The 23,421-nt window shown below is 46.9% G+C and overlaps 1 protein-coding gene across 4 annotated transcripts in view; it reads right to left on the reverse strand.

Annotated features, from left to right (window-relative positions):
* The window catches only part of LOC148814326 (protein-tyrosine sulfotransferase 1), a 42,443-nt gene that overhangs the window by 6,681 nt on the left and 12,341 nt on the right, over positions 1 to 23,421 (reverse strand). For 3 of the 4 annotated variants that reach the window (XM_088906776.1, XM_088906773.1, XM_088906774.1), the window contains 2 exons: positions 20,805 to 21,791; positions 10,943 to 11,141 (listed from right to left, as the gene is read on the reverse strand). In XM_088906776.1, coding sequence (XP_088762902.1) covers positions 10,943 to 11,141; positions 20,805 to 21,643 — 1,038 coding nt within the window. In that variant the 5' untranslated portion in view covers positions 21,644 to 21,791. Of the gene's footprint in view, positions 1 to 10,942; positions 11,142 to 20,804; positions 21,792 to 23,349; positions 23,385 to 23,421 lie in introns of all 4 variants that reach the window. The other variant, XM_088906775.1, reaches the window with a different exon arrangement.

Genomic DNA, 23,421 nt, shown 5'->3' on the forward strand with positions numbered 1-23,421 from the left:
TACCATCTCATTTGGCTTTGCACATAATATTCCCTATATTAATCATTTATGTTAACATTGGTAATGGTGAATGCATAACTGAATGCATTATGTAACAGTAGAAATTTCCCAAACTATGCAGGAGTTGTACAGCAAGGATCCACAATGACAAGAGGGTTTGTACTATATGCAGCTGCTTCCAAGGTTATCTCATTGTGCTCCTGCTGCAGACAGGACTGAGATGGCACACGTTGATACATTACTCAACCTGAGGTCCCACTTCTTCACAAACGCCAAAAACAACGTTCTCAAAGCCGGCTACCTCTCCTGTCATCAAGCCCACACACACACACACGCTCAAGAACGCAGATGCACAGTCCTCCCTGAATCAATCAATGACTTGCAGCTAAGCCGAAAACCTAACAAAAAGGGCCTTATTTAAAAAAAAAAAACTCATCCGCGGTGAAGCTCGCCTGCAGCAGCATGAACTCGCCTTCCAAGCACTCGCGCCGCGACGCAGTGTGGAATCTGAGTATTCCTTTCCAAGACGGGGGGGGGACACGCGTGGTTTTTATTTCCCCGAGAGGCCGTTCCGCGACGTGGCTCCGGAGAGGTCGGGCACGTGGTCTGTGTACACCACTGCCCCGTCTCGAGCGAGGGGCTGCCGGTCTGTTCGGAGCTCTTCCCACGCGGGACGCGCAAACAAGTCGGCAATCTCGAGGCACGACCACGCACGGACTGGACCCACGCCAGCTCGCATGTTACTGATCAATCTTCTCTTCCCCCTCTTGGGGGCAACGGGCCAGATCTAATGCGGTTTACGAGCTCCGGGGATTACGAAAGTCCAAATGTGTGTTACACAAGTCGGAGAAATCCACACGAAATGCAGTTCTCCCACACACACACACAAAAAACACTTCTAGTGGAAAAAAAACAGCTGAGACAATGCACCAACTCACTGCTCCCGCTCATAATTACTATGAATTTAATTAAGCTCTGAAAGTGTGTAAAATTTGACAGCTCATACTGAACACCGTGTTATAAATCTGCAGTTAAACACAGAAGACAACCCGAGAATGGTAACGGTATCTGCCGCTAACACGTTACAGTTACGGAGAATTTGTTACAATTTGTGACATCTGAGCTCTATCATCCAGTTAACACTCAATCTGGAGCAGGCAGTGCCGAAAAAAACCCATTTGACTGAAGCAAAATCTTAAAAGAAGACTGGACTACACAAACTTAGAGTGGACTCTAACCAGCGGTTAACACCAGTGTTAACTGTGTGACCAAGACTGGTTTAGCATCTCATCTGAAAGCTGGCTCCTCTTATGCACAGTCACCATAGTGGGACACTGCTTTGGAAACTGTTTCGGGGGGGAAGAGCACCACCACCTACAGCAACTACACTTCTTTAGAGGTCTCCCATCCCAGTGCTGACCAGACCCTCATTAAACTTCTGGGATGAAGCAAGATGAAGAAAATCTCGGAAGGGACTGTACAACTCTTCAGGAACACATTCAACTGGCTTTTCACGAAGCAATATTTTCAACAGCTATATTAAACCACAAATAAGATTTTATTTAGGCTTCTGTAGAGCTTGAGTTAAAATACAGATGATTTGGTATGAAAAGACAAAGCCCATTCATGCCAAAGCACTGCAAATCGCACTCCCCCCCCAGAGACTGTAGGGGGAGCTCCAGCATGCCAGTGGGTCACAGCCATCTCTGGAAACCTAGAGCCCTGAGCCCAGCAGGAATATCGGCACTCACACAGACTCACTACAGCCAGAGCAGAGGGCCACACCCAAAACACTCAAAACTCCTTTAAGTAAGTGTCAAACAGCTGAAATCCCAGTGTAGCACACTGTTAGCTCTGCACGTCTTTTCAAGCAGAATGGTGACACAGCCCAATCCATCTTGGTTTCAAAAGTGTTCCTGGATCCGATACACTGCTGCCTTGTGTGCTTTTAAAAAGCATAACTGAGAACAGAAGATCATGAGTAACTTTTCCTGAATGTGAAATATAGCAATTGACCCTCCCAGGAGGTAACTGGATGACTTCACTAGGGGTCAAAAGAGACATTTCAGAGCACTTAACTCCAAACCGGAGCAGATTTTGCGTATTTCCTTGCCATGACAGTATCGCGGACAAGCTATGACTTCACGCCAATTTCCCAAGAAACAAAAAATGTTGCCAAAGAAATAACTTCAGGAGGATTTTTGTAAAAAAAACAGACTATCCCCAGTGTAACCCAGATCTGGTCCTGCGCTTCAATGCTGCTAGATATGACTGAGCTGTTTGTCTGCAGATTACCACAATCACAGGTTAAACCACATTTTATGGTCCGTCTTATCTCCTTACTTGCCTTATCACCAGTGCAAGCTGGATGCGAGGCAGTATTGATCAAAAGATGCATTTCCCCGCTGAGATAACACAAATTCCAAACCCACTTAATAGGGATTGATTGTGGGTTAGGAATGTGTCCAGGAATCATTTATAAGGTCCAGTCGTTGTCTGGGCTTTATTTTTAGTAAATGAGGCTAATGCAGGATGATTGGCTCCGGTAATTGTCATTCTGGACAGAAATCGCGGAGATAAACAGCAGCACAGATCAGAAAACACACAGAATAAAGTCAGAAACAACTCCATGGTGCCTTTTCTCAGAAACTGCAAAAAAAAACAAAAATCGCTTAAGCACCAGTCCTAAATTAAATCGCACCTGAAAACAATAAAGCAAAAATTATTGCTTCATTATTTTTTAAATATCTGGTAGGAACACTTTCACAAGACATTCGTGTTTGCACGCACGTTGGAAAAGCAAGATTTTTTTTGTGTTGTTTTTCCAGGTACTGAGTTTCCTCCCAGTAACTCTGGTGGAGTTCTGGGTACATGTGCCGGACAGAGCCCGCTGGTTTCCTGCACCCCACACTAAGCTCACAGCACGAGGATGGGCTCCTCTTCCCAGGAACACACAGGCGAAGTGTGCTTGAACAATCAAAGACATTAAAAAAAAAATCATACAGTAAGAGCTCTGGGTGGGTCAACTTCACCAATTAATTTGCACTTTATACCAACAAAACTCACTTTAAATGCGACTTCTCTTCTCTTGTTTAATTGCCACAGAATAACCAATTTGATGTTTTTGGGAATATGCAAAACATGCAGGTGTACATAATTCTTTATTTACATTTTACTATACTGTACTAACATCTGGCCTTATTTAACAACAATATATGAATCTGCCTTACTGTCTGGGCTTGCATTTGGGATCCTGGCCAGCGAGCTCAGATTAAGTTAATCCACGATTTACCAATAAATATCATTACTCAAGTAACTGATACGCTGCAAATCAGCAACAACAGAAACAAAAAGCCTTTGATCTTCTGTAATCAAATGTTTAGGGAAAGCCTGCTGAAAGTCTCCTTCAAATTAAAGCAGCAATCAAATGATACAAGTATTACCTGTGCCTGGTACTTTTAATCAATTGAGCTATGTTTGTCAGACCAGAACCCACACAGAAACACTCAGATGACTGTTTACTGTATGGTGAAGATACATTTACAAAGATTAGTACGAAGCTATTGGGTCAGTATATAGATGAGCATAAAAAAAAGCAGAGATGTGAAAGACGGATCCAGAAAGAAAGGAAGAAATTTATTTTTAATTTTGAAGAAAACTGAAAGGGTAGAGATACGGGGCTCTCAACAGCAAAAAAAAAAAAAAAACACAATGCTAAAATCGCTCTTCTGTCAAGCTTTGTGTCTGTGTCACAAACATTTAATAGGCAAGTCAGCAGTCATCCCATTTCAAAACTGCTATTGTAAAAATTGGCTGAGCTTTGGGATAAAATCAGGTTTTTTTTTTTCTGCCGGTATCAAAAATTAAGATCTGATCACATCAGAGGACAGGTTTGATCTCTTGTTGTACGACAAAGAGAAAGAACAGATAATTCTGGCCCTCCTTGAACCAGTATGGACAGACGACACCACCCAGTCTCTGCAGTGAAGCCCATTTCCTTAGGATCCCTCAAGAAACTGGACAGGACCCTGAATCGGGAGTCTACTAACAAGCAAGTATGCAAGATGGGTCCAATTGGCTTCACTCAAATATTTCTACCATTTGCGTTAATATACCGCTTCTGACAAACAGTGAAAGGACTTACACAGTTCCCAAAGCTTTTCTGCTGTGACAGAACCAAGGTGGAAGGAGTCAGAGGACAAGTTCTAGTCATAGTTTTCCTATATGCAAGAAATCATTCTGATAAGGCACCAAGGTTGCCGCTGTCTTTATAAATGTAGAATCACATTTTTTCCCCTGGTTGTGCCTTTGTCGCGGGTTATGGCGCGCAGGGAGAACGAAGAAGAGCCGACATGCTCCTCTGGCCCGCCCGACTTGACCTCTTGACCTTCCAATGCACATGGAGCTCCATGGTGACGTACAGGTGAACCTGCTCTGATTGGAGGAGAGGTGTGTCCCTCACTGATGTCACCTCAAGACTGCTGGCACCCGGAAAGTCACAGGGGTCCACATTTCGCCGAGAGACAATGCAGGGCCCACTAATCCCAACCTCCACATGGGGCGCCAGCAATCACGGCCCTTTAGATCAATCAAGATCAGGACCTCTATGATCAAGCACAGTCATGCACTCCATGTCTTGTCCTAACAAGCAAGCTGAATTTTCCAAAAAGATCAGCCTATGTTTGCTTAGCTTCAATCTGAAACAATTATCAGGATCAAACTTCATTCCCAACAAAATCTGAAAACCCCAATTCCACCAATTCTTCAAAGTTCAATGTCAAATTTACTGCAACTGACATTGCATTATTCTCTCTGCATCCTCTTCATTGTTTTGTAGCTCTCTGGGCTTTAAAAATTATTGCATACTTACAGCTATTTTAAGTTAAGAAATTTGCGAGTCAAGTGAATATCATTTCCAAAAGATTTCTCATAAAACAGAACCAGCTGTACCCCTGCAACAGGTTCGAAGTTCCTAAAACTTTAAAGGCCAGTATTTTGATAACTATCATCAGAGACAACGACCTCGGCAACGAATGATTTCAGTTGTGGGCGGACAGAGACATACAAAATGTCAAGGTCACCAAAGACAGATGCAACTCCAAAACACGAATCACGGAGGCTGAATAGGAATAGAACGTCTGAAACGAAAATAAAAACAGACCTCTTCAAGAAAGCCCAGCAAGTCATTGTCGGATTTTGCAGGACGATGTGTTTTTATGCGTCAGGTGAGCCTTTCTATTTGGTTGCCAAGGAAACAGAAGGTCTCTTTCAGACAGAGAGCTCTGTGACCCCCTCAGCGCAGGGCTTTGTAACCAAACTAGCTTCAAAAGACAACTCATTAAAAGAATCTGTTACTGCTGTGCTGTTCCAATGCCTACAAAAGTGACATTCCAGCACTGAATGTCATTAATCAGCTTGCCCATTTTACTTGGCACCAGGCTTGTTTTGGGCCACAATAAATGGGCAGCAAGTCATCACCGAATTCTGCAGCTCTCCTAAATGTTCAGGTTCCAATACACCTCCCCTCTTGGTCAGTCTGCACACGCAGAGGAGACTACATCCCTGCCGCGGAGGAGTGCTGCCTGCCAAGAGCTTACTCACACCAGACTGCTGGGGCTTGCAGAGGGACGGGATCGAAGCACTTGGACAAGAAACAGCTCTCCCGTCTTCGCAGACGGAAAGCATCTAATCCAAAATGGTTAGTAATGCAGAGAGCAGGCGCTGCCGCATGATTATGTGTGAGCCAATATCAACAAGCGTGGAGCTGAGACAAGGAGATAAGCACAGGAGGAAATTCTTGGCTCCCGCATTTTGGGAATGCGGCTTTATCGTCCAGTCGATCTGGTTGAGGTGTCAGTAGAACTGAAAAGAGCTCCCCAAAACCGTGTCCACCCACTGCGTGTGCAAGAGATTACAGCTGGGTCATAATTCCATTTCAGCCACGTCTGAAGGCTGAGATTTCCAGGTTTCTTTGAAAGGCAGCTCACGGAAAGCGGTTTTGCTTGGGTGGTCTCAAGCCACTGCCTGGCCCAGTCAAGGACGAAGGGCAGTTACTACCCATCTTGTAACGAGCTAGCCTTCTCTCCACATGGGCACGTGGGGAAACTGGCTTTTTTTCCCCAAACCAATAACAGCAGGGCTTACAACAGAAGTAGCAGTGACCCTCAGGAACATCTGATACAGCCGCCCATGCTCCAAGGAAAACACAAGCTTAATACAGGGCAGATGTGAGCCGGCGTTGCCGAGGCAGCCGCAGAGTAACTTGGAGAGCGGGCAAGAAACAGGAGGAGGATTCGGGACACATGGGGAAAGGGGCATCACAGTATCCATCCAATACAGCCTCTCGGCATCAAGGCAGGAAGTCGACACCTGTATCCCCCGGTAGGAGAATAAGGGAATTAAAAGATTCAAAGGGTCTTTGGCTTCATCCGATGTCAAAATCGGAGAGGTCCGCGTCCAGACTCGCTACCCTAGCATGCATGCAGAAACTCCGAAGTGCTGAAATATTTTTGAGTGTAACTTTTTTTTTTGCCATCCTTAATTTAACATGAGTTCCCACCATTCAAAAAAAAAAACCAATAACTCACTTTGCAAAGGCTTTCAGCTAAGGATTCTTTTAGCAATTTCTCTTAATTCATGACTTTCCTACCTATCAAATATATTTTCCTGCTCCATTTTTATCTACCTATAACTCTATTATTGCATTATTCTTTCTATAATGGCGGTGCCTAATGTGTATATATCCATTCCGGCAATGAAAGCCACAGATGACATCATGGTCCAAGTCAGGTTTTGATTGGTGGACTGGATCACATGACCTGGGGTTTATAAGCCCAGCAGTGCCTCAAGCAACACAGGAGACAAAGAGCCATTGAGGTCTCTGGCTGCAGGCCAAGGGGAGACTCCAACACCTATTCTGCACTGCAGAGAAAAGGGGATGACATCCCCTCCTCTAGGTAACCAGGCGCTAAGGGTTAGTACTCAAACATTTTCTGTGTAGTATTAAATTTTTCTGTAGTCAGCAGCGTTCAAGTAAGTTTAATGCCGACTTGGACCTCTGTCCACTCTTTTGAATCTAGACAAGAAAAAACTTAAAAGGCTTAAATATTCTCAATATTAATTTTTGCCCCTAAAATGTCTATGGCACACGGTCCTTTCTATATATGCAGTGTAGTCCACACAGATGGCAACCCCCCCCCACTGTTAGCACATCACAGAGCCCCAACGGGCCGCGGACTGGACATTCTGGTCTGCTCCACAGCCACGCGGCCGCCTGCAATGCTGGACACAGAGGACCAGAGAGCAGTCCAGCAGCAACACAAAACGCCCCCCCCCAGGAGGGAAAGAAAAGAGCAGGCAAGCAGGAAGGGAATACTGGCACTGGAGCATGCCGATGAAAGGCACAGGAGGGATTTCTCAGGCCTCTGGACTGGGGGGAAACTGGGAATGATCTGGCAGCTGCTCAGCAGGCCCGGTAGCGTGCTTCAGTCTAATTGACTCATTTGCTGTTAACACCACTCACCGCGGCGGACAGGAAGCCAGAGCTGGGAAGACTGTTCTGTTCTCCATTTAGCAGGAAAAACAATGCCAGGCTCCAACGCAACCACCCCCCACCCCCCCCGACCTCACACCACCAGTACCTCCCGCACAGTGCGAGCCAGCGGGGCTCCAGCTGGGACCCCTGCAGAGTTCTGGAGTTTCATCTAAAAAAAAAAAACGCCGTCCCCATTTTTCGGGCTGAGATCCAGGGACGCATCGCGTTTCCCGGTCTCCTGCAGCCCAGCAGAGAGCCCCATGTGCGAGAGAGAGCATTCGGAGAGCTTGTGGATCTTTCTGTTCTCGCTGCTGTTTTTTTTTTAAAAGAAAACATCTGGAAAAATGTTTTATGATATGTCGTATAAATATTTTGAATGTAAAAAAAAAATGCCAGAGACCAGAGAACAAACTGTACTGTAATCCGAGAAATTTTGCTCTGCCTTCAGCACCGACCACCGAGCTGGATATGCATTTTCTTCAAAGAAATAGGAATTCGAAAAGTAGAGTGAAAGTTAAAATTCGAAAAGTAGAGTAAGAAAAAAGTTGCCTTCCCAACATGGGGAGTAACATGCCCTACAATTATAGATGCGCACACACACACTTTAGCCAGAGAAACTCTATAGAAAGATACTGGAGCAAATATAGCTTGTGTGCCGATCAGTACAATAACATTAAAATACCTTTAAAAGGCTTTAAAAAATGCACAAGTGAACTTCTTATACTTTTAACATTACAACTACATCATTAAATTTTTAACCCGGGCCCTCTCAGAACACCCATATTTAAGCTTTCTGGTATGTGGATGCACTGTAAGAGGTTTTTATATGGCCACAGAGACACCTCTCAAACAAAGATGATGAAAGTCCGACAGGCTTCTATATGGCTTAAATGCAGCTCTGACAGATGGATCATCAAGGCCTCATAAAATATACAGACGGGCAGATGCCCTCTGTGCGTGCATAAAGCGATTTAATGATCTTAACCGAGGAAGTCCATTTCATCTTAACCTCTCGCCCCCCTCCCGCACGCTGTAAACCTTCGGGCTGCAGGCCGAGTTGCAATGGGCAGTGTTGGCTTGGCTCTGTCCGCTCTCCGGTTCTCTGCACAGACTCACATTTATGTCTCTGGAGGGAAAGGCTCTTGGAAATCGTCAGACTGGCTCTATTTATGGAGTCCCTGTTACTACAAGCAGCAACACTTCACCCTCTGGGAATGTGCAGATTTGCAGCAGACAGATAAAAAACTAGGACTAGGAAAAGCTTACATACAAGTTCAGACTTTTCTGGGAAGTGGGCAGCAGTCAAGAAAACACATCGCACAGCACCAGTCTTTAATGATCCATTGGTGGATGACAGACTTTTTAGCAGTTCTACTTTCATCTTGCTCCTAAAAACACAGCACTTTCATCTCAGCCCATCACAGGAAGTCTACTTTTAATATCTGACTATTTTTAGAGCAAAGATGTCATTTTATTTTGCCTGCAGTAGCTCCTGCTGCGCTCATGATCAGAGACCCCCTGACACTGCGCAGAAGTCTCCCCCATGGGGAAATGTACCGCCCAGGATAGTTAAAGCCAGCAGTGCAGAATGCCGAGGCCAGACGAGGGCTTTTCTGGCCAGCAACACTCAACTGCATGCACGGCATCCAATGTCTGTCTGTCACACACGCCCTGCTGGGAGGGGGGCAGATAAATATCTATTGACTGAGCCCCCCCACCATCTCAGAACTGACATCATTCTCCAAGAGCCCACCTAGACTGTTATCCACAGGCTGGCAGCTTGCTTGCACAGATGATAATGCTACTTGTCAAAGGCAACACAGAATCAATATGCGGATATATCCCTTCATCTGTTTGCCTTTATTAGATGCACTGCATTATCAAATATCATCCTGAAGACTCGTCTTTACACACTGTTCTCTTTTATTGCTTCCTATTATTGCATCTGAACACCTCTCATCCCCCGTCACACTCCCAGATGTAACCAGGATCTTTCTGAACAGGCAGGTAAAACTCTCGATTACAGCAAGAGAAGGGGGATCACCTTGCTCAAAAGCACACTGAACACGAAAGCCTGCATTTCCCTGGGCAGCTGCACACAAGACGTCCACTCAGCTGTCCAATTTCAGCAAAAAGGCTGCCAAAAAACAACTGCTTATTAACACCACTCTATTCCAGTCTGGCCTTGCACAACCTGGACTCTATTTCCCTCTTAATTCAAGTGGTGAGGCACTGTCTAGCTGCTGAGCTGCTGAGCTGCTGAGCAGCGAGGCTGCAGGTGTGTCCCCCAGGTGGGGTTGTACTAAGGTGGTAAATGAAGTGGGTGTCCTCCTATATGTGGGACTACATATGCACTTATACCATACATCAGCACTGTTCAGATATTCCCACTATACACTGCTGGCCCACAGCTGTGGACTGGGAGTCGGCTACACCAGAGGATAAGACCTTGCTAATTGCTGCTTATCAGTAACTTCAAGGCAGTGAGACGGGTGCAGTGCTGTGTTTAGTTCTAATGAAAAACCAACCCACAGCCTCAGTGATAACCAAGGTTATTAAGGATTAAAACTTTTCTGTTGTGGACACTCGTCTCATCCGAAAAAAAAAAACAAAGTATTTTGAACAACCATGACTGAGATCCCTACCCTGCACATAGCTATCTTGCATATTTTCAATCTCCAACCTCAGTGGAGATATTTGTTACAAATGTTTCTGTATCTTATCACACAAGTAAATATTTTATTTTTATCCTAATGCTGGCGAGATGCTACACATTCCAAGCTTCCAACAGTGGATAATAATAGAAACGGTAGTTGGAACAAGAAGAGTTTCCTTGAGCAATTTTTCTTTCCGATATATAACGTACACCTTCACTTTGTTAAGGATGTAGCGGTTAAGGAGACAGTGGAAACAAAAAAAAAACTCCCACGGATTCTGCTGAAGCAAGAGAGATCAGAGTTTGTGTACAGTAAGTTAAATGTCACCAGTGGTGGCTCACAGTTACTGAACCTTGGACTGTACAAAGGTTGATTGCTCTAAACTTTACACCTCATGAAATCTAAAAACATTTTTTTCCAGTTTTGGTTTAAAATGTGCCGTTTTGGACAACTACAGACATTTCCATTTGCAGATAAAAGGTCATCGGATCGTCAACATTAACCCTACACAGGGGACCCAGAGCCAAAATTAGATTACAGGGTCTTATTTAAAAATAAATAAATAGAGAAGGCTGGCAAGGGTTCTTTTTCCTTGGAAGAAACCTCATTCCTCAACGACCGGCTAAGCCGAAACCCCGAAGCCTGGGAATGTGGGGGTCTGGCCGGGTATGTCCAGCCGCAGAGCGGCAATAAATCCCGCTGGGAGGAGCGCGTCCACTCCAAACCCTCGAACCCACGAAGGAGCACTCACCCTTCTGGTGTTGTCCAGGACTTGGGGATCCGGCCGGCCGTAGTTCGGGGGGTTGGCATGCGGGTCGTACCCCAGCCGCGCCAACATGGGGGCGATCGCGGGCATGTCCCGCAGGACGTCGGCTGGAATCTTGCCCACCCACTTGGATAAGGCTTCCACGTTGACCGGCTTGATGACCTGGTCAGTAGACCTCTCTACTCTGCAAGGGAGAGAAGGGAGACGGACGGCGTTTTACAACGGCTCTTGTTCCACCTCGCAAGGCAAGAGACCAGATCATGCAACGCAGGTAAAAACCTCCTTCTAGTTTCGGTACCTCAATGTAGTAACAGGTCTGAGACACTGGGACTGCAGTTAACCTTTAATGGCTGAACTGAGGGCAGCAGGACAACAGGCCATTCCGACAGAACAAGGTCACTCTCTGGTGCGGCCCTTCTGCTACCTTGCACAGGCAGCTCTGCTGTGTTCCCAATGACAGCACAGCGCACATTCCTCACCGTTTCACCCCCCTGCTCTTGCGCCACAGCCAAGGGAACAACCCCACTAACTTTACAAGTCTAATCTTTCATGTTCCATTTCATTCCGGAGTTAGTTAAAGAGAAGGAGTAGGGAATGCTCCGAAGACAGACTGCAGGGGGGAAGTGGTGCTGAACTTCTATGTGCTCTAGGGAGCTCTTTTTCCGTCTGGACACCGATCCACTGGCAGTAGCAAATGAGGGGGCGTCTGAAACAAGGCTCTCATTGTGGCTGCGACGGAGCCCAACCAGGAACAACTAGCCAGGGGGAACCCGACTCGTTTTTCCTCAAACAGCGGTGTCCCCCGCTTCCCAAGATCCCACCCGGGCTATCCGTGGTGTCGGATCGCAGAACAGCTAGGCCAGACTGTCCGACTGTCCCCCCCCCAGACGGAGAACAGACTGCCAGGCCGCCCGGAGATCCACTTCGAGCCGATGCCCTGATCTCAGCCTGAGCGCAGGCATTAAGTCATGCTGTCCAAAATAGACATGACGTGAGACTGGAAAAGGATAACAGAAGCCCCAGCAGTGCATGATCCAAAAAATATCTGTAGGAGCACCTTACCCTTATGCACAGCTAGATGACGATCAATAAAAAACAGGACCTGAAATGTATCATTCTGTACACGTTTTTTTATATGCACACTCTGAGGCCATTTCTTGGATAAAGCCTGCTTTATGACTCACCATACAGGCTATTTTATCTGCAGCTGAATGTACACGGCAAACCGCCTCAGCTCGTGTGCTCAAAAACTCTCCGTCTCGTCATGCACCCTTGAATACCAACGAGATGCTCTAGAGCTGCAGACGGAGGAAGAATTCACAGCAGGCAGGCAGGCAAAAGCCCGATAATGAGAACACTTGTCTCCTGCACTCCAAATACAAAAATGACAACAAAGGTTAGAGAAGAACAGGAAAGGGGCTCTGGAGTGGCTGCCAGGCTGCTGGGGAATGTGCTTCTAAAAGCAGAGAAATACAACTTGTGCTGCTTTTTGCAACCTGAGATTCCAACCTGTTGCAGGGAGGGGATTAATACCCCCTCCGGCCCCATTCCTCCAGCGTACGGACATCTGCGTTGTGCAGTCCCACCACAGAGAGGTGGAGCCACTTCAGTGAGCAAAAGGTAGTACACCATGGCTGCAGGGACTAGCAAGAGCCCTGCCTTGGGATTTAAATATTCAACAGGCAAACCAATTCAATCTTTTGCTAGCATTTTCAAAAACCTCTAGGTTGCTGCTGGAAGAGGCGTTATTGGGGCCACTAGGGGGGCGCTCACCCTGTGGTCTGTGTGGGTCCTAATGTCCCAGTATAGCAACGGGGGACACTATACTGTTCAAAAGGCGTCATCCTTTGGACAAGATGTAAAACCGAGGTCCTGACTCTGTGGTCATTAAAAAGAGTAGGGGTGTAAGAGTAGGGGCGTCCTGGCAAATTTCCCCCTAGCCTTTACTAATCATGGCCTCCTAATAATCCCCCCATCTCTGAACTGGCTTCATCACTCTGCTCTCCTCCCCACTGAGAGCTGGTTTGTGGGGAGAGTACTGGTGCATCATCCAGGTGGGGCTGCACACTGGTGGAGGTGGAGGGGATCCCCATTACCTGGAAAGCGCTTTGAGCAGAGTGTCCAGAGAAGAGCTATACAAGCATAAGGAATTATTATTATACCCCTATTTATATGGCTTAAGTCATATATCTTATTCTTTGGTACCAGCTTGCATGCCCAGTTCTCCTCCTTGGTGCTGGATCCTGACCTTACGGACCTGTGACTGTCCTCTGGCCCGTTCTCCCTGCACACGAGAGCAGCCCCGACGACATCAGGCTTGTTCGTCTGCCCGCCCAGTCAATACTGCATGTGCTTTGATCCACTGACATTAAAAATGCATTTTTCCACTGCCATTACTCCTGGATGACTAATACGGCCGGAGCATTTCCATTCCGAGTATAGGAAACGGGTAGGATTTGTAAAGAGTGTCTCTGTCAAATGCCCTCTGTCAAGACGTGGGGGTAAGAACAGACAAACACCTGCAACCTTTCTAACTACCTTCTACCCACTCTGGCAGATCTCAGGACCTCTGGTATCCTTCATTTAGGAAAACACGGGAGGAAAAAATCCTGTGCAATAATTGCAGCAATTAATGATTAACAGAATTCCCAAGTCCAATCTTGGTTTCCCAGGTGTTATCAGTTGCCCCTCACTGCTCAAATGTCAGCAATAGTGGTGTAATACAGCCAGACTACAAACCTAAACAAGCCGTGAAAACGAATCAAACGTGTATCGATTCGTCACTGCCTAATAGACACTCTGCAGTAATTTAAGAAACATGGCAGCATGCCAACATTTATAGCTCTAAAACACTGTAAACGCAGGTCACCAACAGCGTTCAAAGCAGAGATCTTATCTGATCAAGAGCAGCAAGCAAAAGACTTGACATACAACACAAAGGCTCTGGCTTGTCTGAGCTCTGTCACTACAGGACCAGTTGGTCCTATGAGCTCAGAAGTTCTGACGGAGGGACAGATTCTTCCTGCACCATCCAAGACATTTGGGGTAATTCTTGTCCCGATGTAGTAACTATCACAGCTTATATAATTTTTTTGCAAAAATTAAATATATCACTAGTGATTTTAGATTTGGCAATGAATACATATATACACTATTTTTTATATAGCACCTCTAAAAGTGGCTTCTCAAATCAGATTACAGAACAACAACAAAATATATACGAGAGGAGATAGATTGTGGTGTGGAATACAGGACAGCCAAGGGGCACATAGAACCAGTTTAATATGAACCCTTCTAGACAAGATGGTTTTGAGTCTAGATTTGAAAGAGCTCAGGGAAGATGGCTCTCCGATATCCTTGGGGTTAGAGTTCTAGAGCTTTGGGGTGCAGCAGGAGAAGGCCCTGTCACTCATAGTATGTAGACGGGCTTGGGGGAGAGACAGGAGACTAGAATTAGATGAACGAAGGTGGCAAGGTGGGGTTTAGGTCAATAGTCGGTCAGAGAGGTCCCGAGATTCCAAGCCTTGCAGCGTCTTATAGGTGAGCATGAGGATTTTGAAATATTGACAGGAAGCCAGGGCGAGGACAAGTTACCAGTTGTGCAGTTTTTACCTCCGGCCTCGCAGCCGCAATGAGGTGTCGGCACACGGGGCAGAAGGAGGAAGTGAGGGCAGACTCACCCGCCCCTGCCACCTTCGAGCCAGTCACTGACCCCGTCCGCCCGCCAACTCTGCACGGCCACTGGGGCAAGACACGGGCTCGAACCTGCGTTCCCAGAGCTCAGCCTGCGCTTGAGAGACCTCCTTTACCAGACTATCCCCTCGAGGGGCTGTGGAGAGGGACCCGTTTCTCACTGTGGCTGTTCCAGCAACATACAAGAAGTCCCCTCCAGAAATTCCAGACTGCTGCAGAGGTCAGCCTGCAGCTAACACATTTCTGACCGCTCAGTCACCACCACTAGTTCCCAACCACTGAACTCCCTCAAAACACTAAATCGAATTTCCTACCACTAATCCACAATCCTTAAATTCCAGCCTGTGTTTTGGCATCATCTTAAAACTTTCAAATCCCGTCACAAGAGCGTGTTATTCCGGCGCTGTGCGTGAAGGGGGATTAAACTCACAGCACTGGTACCTCGCTTCAGGAGAGCGCAGCTCTCTCACCTCGACCCATTCTGCGTGCTTGCTTACCAGAAACTACCTTTCAGTGCCACATCTTGCAGAGACAAATGTGAAAGGCCAAGCCTGTAACTACTCCCTCCCCACCAAAAGCACAAAAGAGACCGTCTTTTATGTTACTTCTGTGTACTGAAAGCCAAAACCTTCCCCATGTGTCTAGTAAACACCCACCGTGTCTAGATGTGGGCTAGGCTGGTCTATTAATTCATCTTTTATTACTGCCGGTTTAGCCCAAGCCCAGAAGGGCGTGCATGAAGTTCAGAGTGCCGCCGACCGACGTGGTCTCGGGCAAATGCATTAGCTTTGCAGAAACTCTCAGAGTGGGTTTTGAGGCCTGGTGTGCGATGTGAAGTGGCAGCATTTATACTGCCTGCAATATAAAAATTCCTCCAATGGACCGCTGCCCTTGTGTAAGAGTTCTGCTCTGGAGTCTTGAACTTCCCCCCTTCCCCAGTTTTTCTCAAATGTGTATCTAGTAACCAGCCCCTATCATTATATCCTCACCGATCTGTACACTGAAACAATGACAGCATGTATTTAATCTTTGGCCGCCTGGTCCGCTGTCTCTTTATCGAGCAGATCCAAGGTATTCATTTTGCGGTGCAGTTACCCAAGACGAGACGCCCGCCGTCTTGAGAGTTTGTCTTTCTTGGGGCCCCGCTCGAGAGGCTCTCGGTTTAGATGGGGGTATATTAATATTTGATTAAAATCAATGGGCTGGAGAGGATAATGCATCTGCTCTCCCGACGCGACGCAGCCCCTGGGTGAGCTCTCGAAAGCCGGGGAGGAAAAAAAAAATGAAATCCATCAGCGTGGCTGTCAGCGCCCGAGGAGACAGATGCTCAGCTTTGTTGAAGCCCTGTCGGTTACGCCTGGCAAGGCAGGCGTGCCTTCTGGGGTGCAAACGTCCAAAAGGCCCCCCGATCTCAATTCATTGCGCACTGGAGGAGAGGCAGAGTCAGCAACTCACTTGCGTTTTGCATACCAGTCGCTACTGTGATTCGCTGTTCTACTTGCGAAGCTCTCTCATGCACGCAGCAGAGTGAAGGAACAAGTCTGGAGGAAAGTGGGAACCACATCAGTCTTGCTCTGCAGAGCGCAATCACTTCTTGCACAGAGCAATCTCATTACCTCCAGTCCTTCTCTCCTTTTTGGTTTTGCAGTATTATTTCCATAGGTTGCTGCTGGGTAACTGACTGCCTGGGGGCAGTTCTTCTGTCCCACTACAGTGAATCACGAATGTCAAAAACCAAAGGCATCAATCCAGTACTGATAACTGCAGTGTATGCAAATCCGCATAGACAGACAGGCGAGCACACATCCACAGTATACAGTACCCACTCAATCTATAACACAAACCACAGCTCTTGCACTAGTTACAAAAGCACAGGAAAGCTGTACTCCCAGTATCATGCATAGAGGGCAACTTTTTTTAAATGCAGAAAACAGCAAAAGCACTTTAGTCTCTAATACACAGGGGCTGGCAGCTCCTCTTCACCAAACCGTCCAAGAGTCTGACCAGACCTCAACGAAATAAATGACTAAAAAGGAAGATTTATATGCAATGCACATGGAAAATATTTAACACTTAAAAAACAAATCAGGAAATCTCACACAAACATCCTCTTTGGTTTAGAAAAAATGCCAATACAGCGCAAGAAACTGCGTTTTCCTGCACTGCAGCTGCACTACAAGCGTCTGTAAACACATGAGTTTTTAAATCATTTAAACCCGACGTGTACCGAAGGTCGAGCAGCACAGTGATGGCAGCACCTTCCCGCTGGTCGACTGTCGGCCTTGCTCGCAGCCAGAGCAGACCGCTCCAGCGGGGGGCAGAGAGGAAGAAATCAATGATCTCCCCCGGACACTCCTGTCGTGTTAAAAAAAAAAGAATCACAGCCAATTAATGAAGAAGGCTGGAGTAAGCATCCCACCGGCAGTTTCTCGTTACAGCGAAACTCTCGGAGGAGGATTCCTGACACTTTATCTACCCGCTTTTTTACTGTGTGGTGGTCCATGTTTACACTGCCGATGATTATCTCCCAACACAAACGCTAATCAGTCTCTCCACCCTGTCCGTTTGGTAACTGGACACAGGACGGCTTGCTCCATTGACACGTCCGCAAGACCCGTACAGGCTTATAGAGCTTGACCTATATATGTGGCCATGGAAAATGGATTTTATTCTGCACAATACTGCTAATGAAGCGATCTGAAAAAAAAAAATCTATTCTGCTCTGCATCGCATGTTCCACCTCCATGGTAGGGGGTCTTAATAATAATAATAAAAATAATAACAACAACATCACTTTATTAACCCTTTACAATTTCTTGCATTAGGAATTATCTTTTCGCATACCCCAGCTCTTGCTCTTGCTCTCCATGAGACACACAGGCAGGGAGAGAAGCTTGGGGTCAGAGCGCAGGGTCAGCCATTATACGGCGCCCCTGGAGAAGTTGGGGTGAAGGGCCTTGCTCAGGGGCCCAACGGAGTAGGATTCCTCCGCCGGCTGCGGGATTTGAACCGGCAACCTTCCAGCCACAGGCGCACATCCTGAGCCACAGAGCCACCGCTCCGCCCCAAATAGAGAACTTCAGAGAGAAGTTTGCCATTTTCGGCCATGCTCTCGTGTGGCCTGGTGTGGATCTCCGTCACGTCCGCACACTGGCTGAGAAAAGGGTTTTAAAAAGTATTTCCTTGCAATGCCCACGCATATGGGGAAAAAAAAAAAAAGATCTCCCTAGATCATGCTTGCAGCTGAACAACAGTAATTGCTGGGAAGACTAAGATGTGATATTTACTTTCAACATCAATAATGAGGAAAAAAAAATGAATCCGAGACCACACGCTGTAACCCAATCCACCCAGGACAAGAAAAAGGGAGGTGTGGGATTTTGCAGAGAACACCGAAACTTAATTTCCCAATAGCCCACAAACTGGTAATGAGAAGGAGATTCCAGAAAGCCCAGTGACCCAGCAGCTGAACAGCACAGCAGGAGAAACCCAGACCTTTCTGTCTGGGTCCTGTCTAGATGAACAGACAACTATTAACTGAACGAGCTGCGATGGTTTCACCGGTCATCCTGCTGAACCACTGCGCCTACATTTCCTGTGTAATCAAATCCGCGTACTAGTTAGGTCCCTAATTGGATGGGCTCCGATTGCCTTTGCCAAGAACAAAATCAAATTTGAAGACATTCCTCATATTGTGAAATGAAGGAGTTCGGATAGGATAGCATGTCAGAAAGCCTCAAGTGGACAATGAGGACAAGCAAACCGATCGATCAAATCGGCAACAGCACTAGAATCTTCCTCAACCACTTCTGCCCGAGCTAATCCAGCCTCTAGAAAAAAACAATATTTTAGAAAATGAGCACTGTTCTTTTCTGTCACATGCAGGCTCACATGACAGAGATACCACCCCTCCTGGGACTCCTTCCACGCCGTCTTCAAGGTTTATCCCTTTGAACGTTGACAAAAAAAAATATAAAAAGCATCTTAAATACAGCCCTTCACGGGCTGAGGAGAGAATATTTCACAGCGGTGCCACAGAGCTCCTTTCAGACATGATGGCACAGTTCTGGAGGAAAAACCCAGGTTCAGGTTAAATTGGCTTGGATTGCATAATGTTTACAAAAACGGTATTTCAGAGATTTCTACTCTCGCCAGGCGAGGCCAAACCCCACAACAGGGCATGACAGAACCTCCCTCAAGACAAATCCTCTCTCTTGTTTTTCACTGAACCTCAACGCGGTTTTGAGGGAAAACCTGCCCTTGCGCCATGAGCTGGAGGAAACCCAAAGGGCAAGAAAATTAACGTGCAGGAAGAAAAAAAACGCCAAGCCTGCCCAACAGCGACATTCGAGGAGTTAAAAATGGCGGCTTGTGGACTTAAAAAAAAAAATGTATGAGCAGTATTGAGGTATGAAAAATGTAGTTTTCCTTCTCCGAATTGCAGACATCTCCTAATTTAAAAGCTGAAAACATTAACATGCCTGTCTAAGGAGGCAGCAGTCAAAGGTCACACAGCTCTGACTCACGCATGGCTACAGTTTTAGTCGCGTCAATACGGATAGGCCTGCGAGGCGAGACGCGCGATCAAACAGCTTTCCACGTCAACAACAATGTACTCAAGCGCTAGATTGATCTTTTTAAACTTGGTACAGGCGTCACCAATTACATTTTAAACAACATTCATTGCACCGAACATCCTCAATCTTGCGCTGCGTGCAGGATGTCCGTTTTAAAATGAAGCTGGTCTGTGAAAGTGTCGCGCTCGAAACGCACATCTTTAAGAACAATCATATTTTAGAATTCAAGTCACAAAAACCAAGAAGGATTCGAAATGACGGGGGTGAACCTGACAAAAGCCTGCTGCCCGTGACAGATGTGCAGAGCTCCAGCTGTTCAGAGCCACCAGGGGGCTCTGCCCTTTTCTCTTCCACCTCAGCTGGCAGTTGCCAACACTCCTCTAATTGTCAGCATCACCTCAATAATTTAAAATTTATTCCAGGTCTCAAGCCGCACGCGACTTAACCCTTTTTTGCCATGCCTACCAAAGGCTGAGAATCTTTGATGCGAGTAAAGTTGTAGATTACAAAGGATTTTGGTCTATTTTGCAAGACTACATGCCTCTTACATTTGTTGTTTTTTGTTCAATCTGATCTCTTAGTTGCACAGCTGGCCTAATTATTAAATGCAATACTTCTAACCTTGAAGAGGTGTTTTACCAGTTTTTAGTAATCAGCAGTACAATTTCTTTTTTGGAGATGAAGTAACTAGGATAATTGCTTAACCGATTGCTCAGGTTAGATGACAGTAGATGCCCTCAGGTCTTGAGTTTAAGACGCCTTCTACTGCATCACCTTCTGCAACAGAAACGGTTATTCACACCTTTGACACTTGAGTGGCACAACTGATAAAGGTGCTCCCTCTGAGTGCAGGTTAGATTTCATGTCCCTGGTTTGAGCCCTTGGTGACTGATTGGGATTCCTCAAGTGCAAGCATACCACTGGCTCAATGCTACTGGAGTGGGTGGGGCCAGACTGATGTCAGTGAGGGACCTGCTCCTCCTCCAATCAGCAATGAACCTCCTATGCATCACTGCCGAGCCTGTCTGCATTTCTTCTGCACATGGAACAAGGGTCATTGCTGTGAGGCGACTCTCGTGATTACAAATTCAGTGGAGAAAAAAGATCTTGTGTGACTTTAGTGGAGGACATAAGTTATAAAAACACAGAAACACATTTCTGTAGAGAGTAAAGTAGTGGGTTAATGTTCTTATCATACAGAGAGCACATGGGAGACTTGACTGTCTCTGCTCGGTACCCTCTCAGAAAAAGCAGACTTCAAGCCCTTGGTGGTCTCATTACTCCTTACTGCACAATGTACAGCTCCCCTACATCTACATACACACCTCTCCCCCACACTGCGTGTCAGAAAAAGACAGGGGAAAAGCTGTCTTCTAGCTAAAGTAACAGCTTCAGATATAGCACTTTGCTTCAGCCAAGGAGAAAACGGCATAAACACCATATGGATCGTTAGAAACATCCATCGCTTAAATAACTATCCTACAGCAGTGATGCCTGCCAATCCCGAAAAATTCTATAAAGCAGGATTCTACTTTTTTACCCCAAACCTGTGTAGGGCACCCCCCCACACCACTTACTTAGAGAGTGAGACACCTCCCGCCTTCCCAATCAGGTCCTCGTGGTGCAGGACCGCCTCGTTCCAGGGAATGTTGAGGAATTTCAGCAGCTTCCTCATCCACTTCTCGGGATGCAGGACGAGCTGCTCGTAATGCACCGGCAGGCACTTGTCGGCTGCCTCCTGGCACTGGGCGTACATGGTCTCAATGGCCCGGTTCCACTTGGTCAGGCAGTCCCGGTAGCTGCCCAGGTCAAACCCGGCGATGGTGACCTTGCGGGAGATCATGGAGTGGACCGAGGCCCGGCCGTCGCGGATCATCAGGATGAACTTGGCGTGGGGGAAGATCTTGGCCAGGTAAGTCAAGGACTTCAGGGCGAAGGGGTCCTTATTGCACAGGTAGGCGGCCGGCTCCCCATGCTTCACGATGATCTCCAGCAGGAAGGCCTGCATGGCCGAGTCCAGCACCTCGTCGGTCACCCCAGCCTCGTCCAGCCTCATCTTCTCCCGCCCCGAGCGGCTCCACATCTGCTTCATGGCCAGGATGCGCGGGATGACCCGGGTCTCCTCCCCGCAGCGGACATCCGGGTGGGCGTCCAGCATGGCCCGCATGAGCGTGGTGCCGCTGCGGGGCACGCCCCCGATGAAGATGAGGGGCATGTCCTTGTTGTAGGCGAAGGCGCTGGAGTTGCGGCCCGGGCCAGTCCGCAGGGTGGCCCCCGAGCCACCCGGGGCCCCCGGCTGGCCCTGCTCCTCTATCCGGTGGTGGCACTCCATGGCATGGCGGCCCAGGTAGAAGACCGTGATGGAGCTGATAACCAGGCAGGCCAGCAGCAGGTTCTGTTTCAGCTTCCCGATCATCTCGGGGGGGGGGGGGGGGTGCGGGGCGTGGATCCCTCAGAGGAGTGGGTCCCTCCCTTCGAGGTTCAGGGGCTGCCCCCAGAGATGAGTGTGGACAGACCGTCTTCCACCGTGCAAAGCCTCAGCCACATGCCCAGCTCCATGGGTTCTGTAAAACAATGCAGGATAATTCAAAGTGTATATATAGTATACTGGGTTTAATTTTGCAAGAGTGAGCCACACTTTTCCTACATCTTTCTCTTACTTCAACACATCTATTAATCTCCATCCCCGTGATATTAATGTCAGCAACTGGCTGGTTAGAGATGTGCTCTTACGGAATAAAATACAACCTTAAAGAGCATTAGTGTGCCTCTCTAAAAGTTACATACACTCGGAGAAGGGATTAATGTACTTAACATAATAAGAAAAGGGAAAACAAATTATGCTGACCCGATACATTTTTTAAAAAAATGCTCAAGCCTAAGTAAACAAGAGATAGGCTAATAACACGAGCGTGTTCGAGAGCACAAGGCGTCATTAATTCACCCCTGAGAGAGCCTTTTAGAATGGAGCAGCAAGTCTGAAAATGGAAACTGGGGAAAAAAAAAAAAATCCACCTAGTTGAATTTCTTGGTCCCGAATTCCAAACAGCTTACTTTCTCGCAGTGTTTCTCAGCGCCAATTTTATTTTTGGTCTAGTAAGACTACACAGGCTCCTCTCTGCAGCACGAACACGCCTGGCTGGTCTACAGACGCGTCGGACTCCTACGGAACTTTGACTTTCTCCCAGAAGGCACAAAAGCGCTACGCGCAGCGATGAACAAAAACTAACACCCTGGTGTGTACCCAGCAGCACATTACACAACAAACTTAAAAAAAAAAAGATTTTGCAAGATCTTTAGGGCTGCCTGAACAGACAGCGGTAACGGAGCCGTGCAAGAGAAGCTACATTCAAAAGAAAGCACCATCTCGGGTGACGCCCCTGTTTTCTTTCATTCCTGCCAGTGTTATTTTATCACGCTGCAGGTGGCAGGAGGTGGAGGGGTTGTTATTGATATGCCTGTGGGACAGTGCTTTTGTCCACCCAAATCCTTGAATAAAACAGGCTCACACTGTAACGAACACTATCTTTCATTGAAATGCATTTGCCACACCAGGATTTTTTCCCATTTTCTTTATTACAAGACAATTCCTCTGTGCTGATGACCTGGTACACCAATCCCCCACCTAACAGCACCATGCTGGAGACAGAGGGCAGAAACTGAGGAAAATGTCCTCCCAGTGACCCCTCCCAGCCCAGCAGGCTAGCCATCGCCTGCTGCTGCCTTTATGGAGGGGGTCTCCTGTGAAGCTTCATCTGCAAAGGGATTCCCCTCGGGGCTTTGTTAGATCGGAAAGTAAAAAAAAAGTTGCCACATGCATCGTTTTATCATGAATCCAATTAATGCATTTTTTTGTACAATATGAGGCCTTCTTCAGACAGCCATGCTTTTAAGTTTAACTGAACAAATCAAGGGGCAGAGATTTTTTTTTCTTTTATAGCACTGGATGCGTCATTAAAAACAACAAAAAAAAGGAGCAGAACCAGGAAAAAATAGTCTGCTCCAGAAAAAGCGGAATATCACGTCATTCCGATGGGTATTTTTAGGGATATGGCATCACACCCTTCACGTTCCCAGCATGGAATCCAGTTGGACAGATGAGTTCAGGAACTCGGTACTGACAGGAAAATGGTTAAAAGCCGATTTGAGGTGTAAATCTAGGAGCAGAAAAGAATAAGAAGGTGATTGTTAGGA

Source organism: Atractosteus spatula, chromosome 27 (assembly GCF_055471065.1).
Source record: "Atractosteus spatula isolate fAtrSpa1 chromosome 27, fAtrSpa1.hap1, whole genome shotgun sequence".
Classification (NCBI taxonomy): Eukaryota; Metazoa; Chordata; class Actinopteri; order Semionotiformes; family Lepisosteidae; genus Atractosteus; species Atractosteus spatula.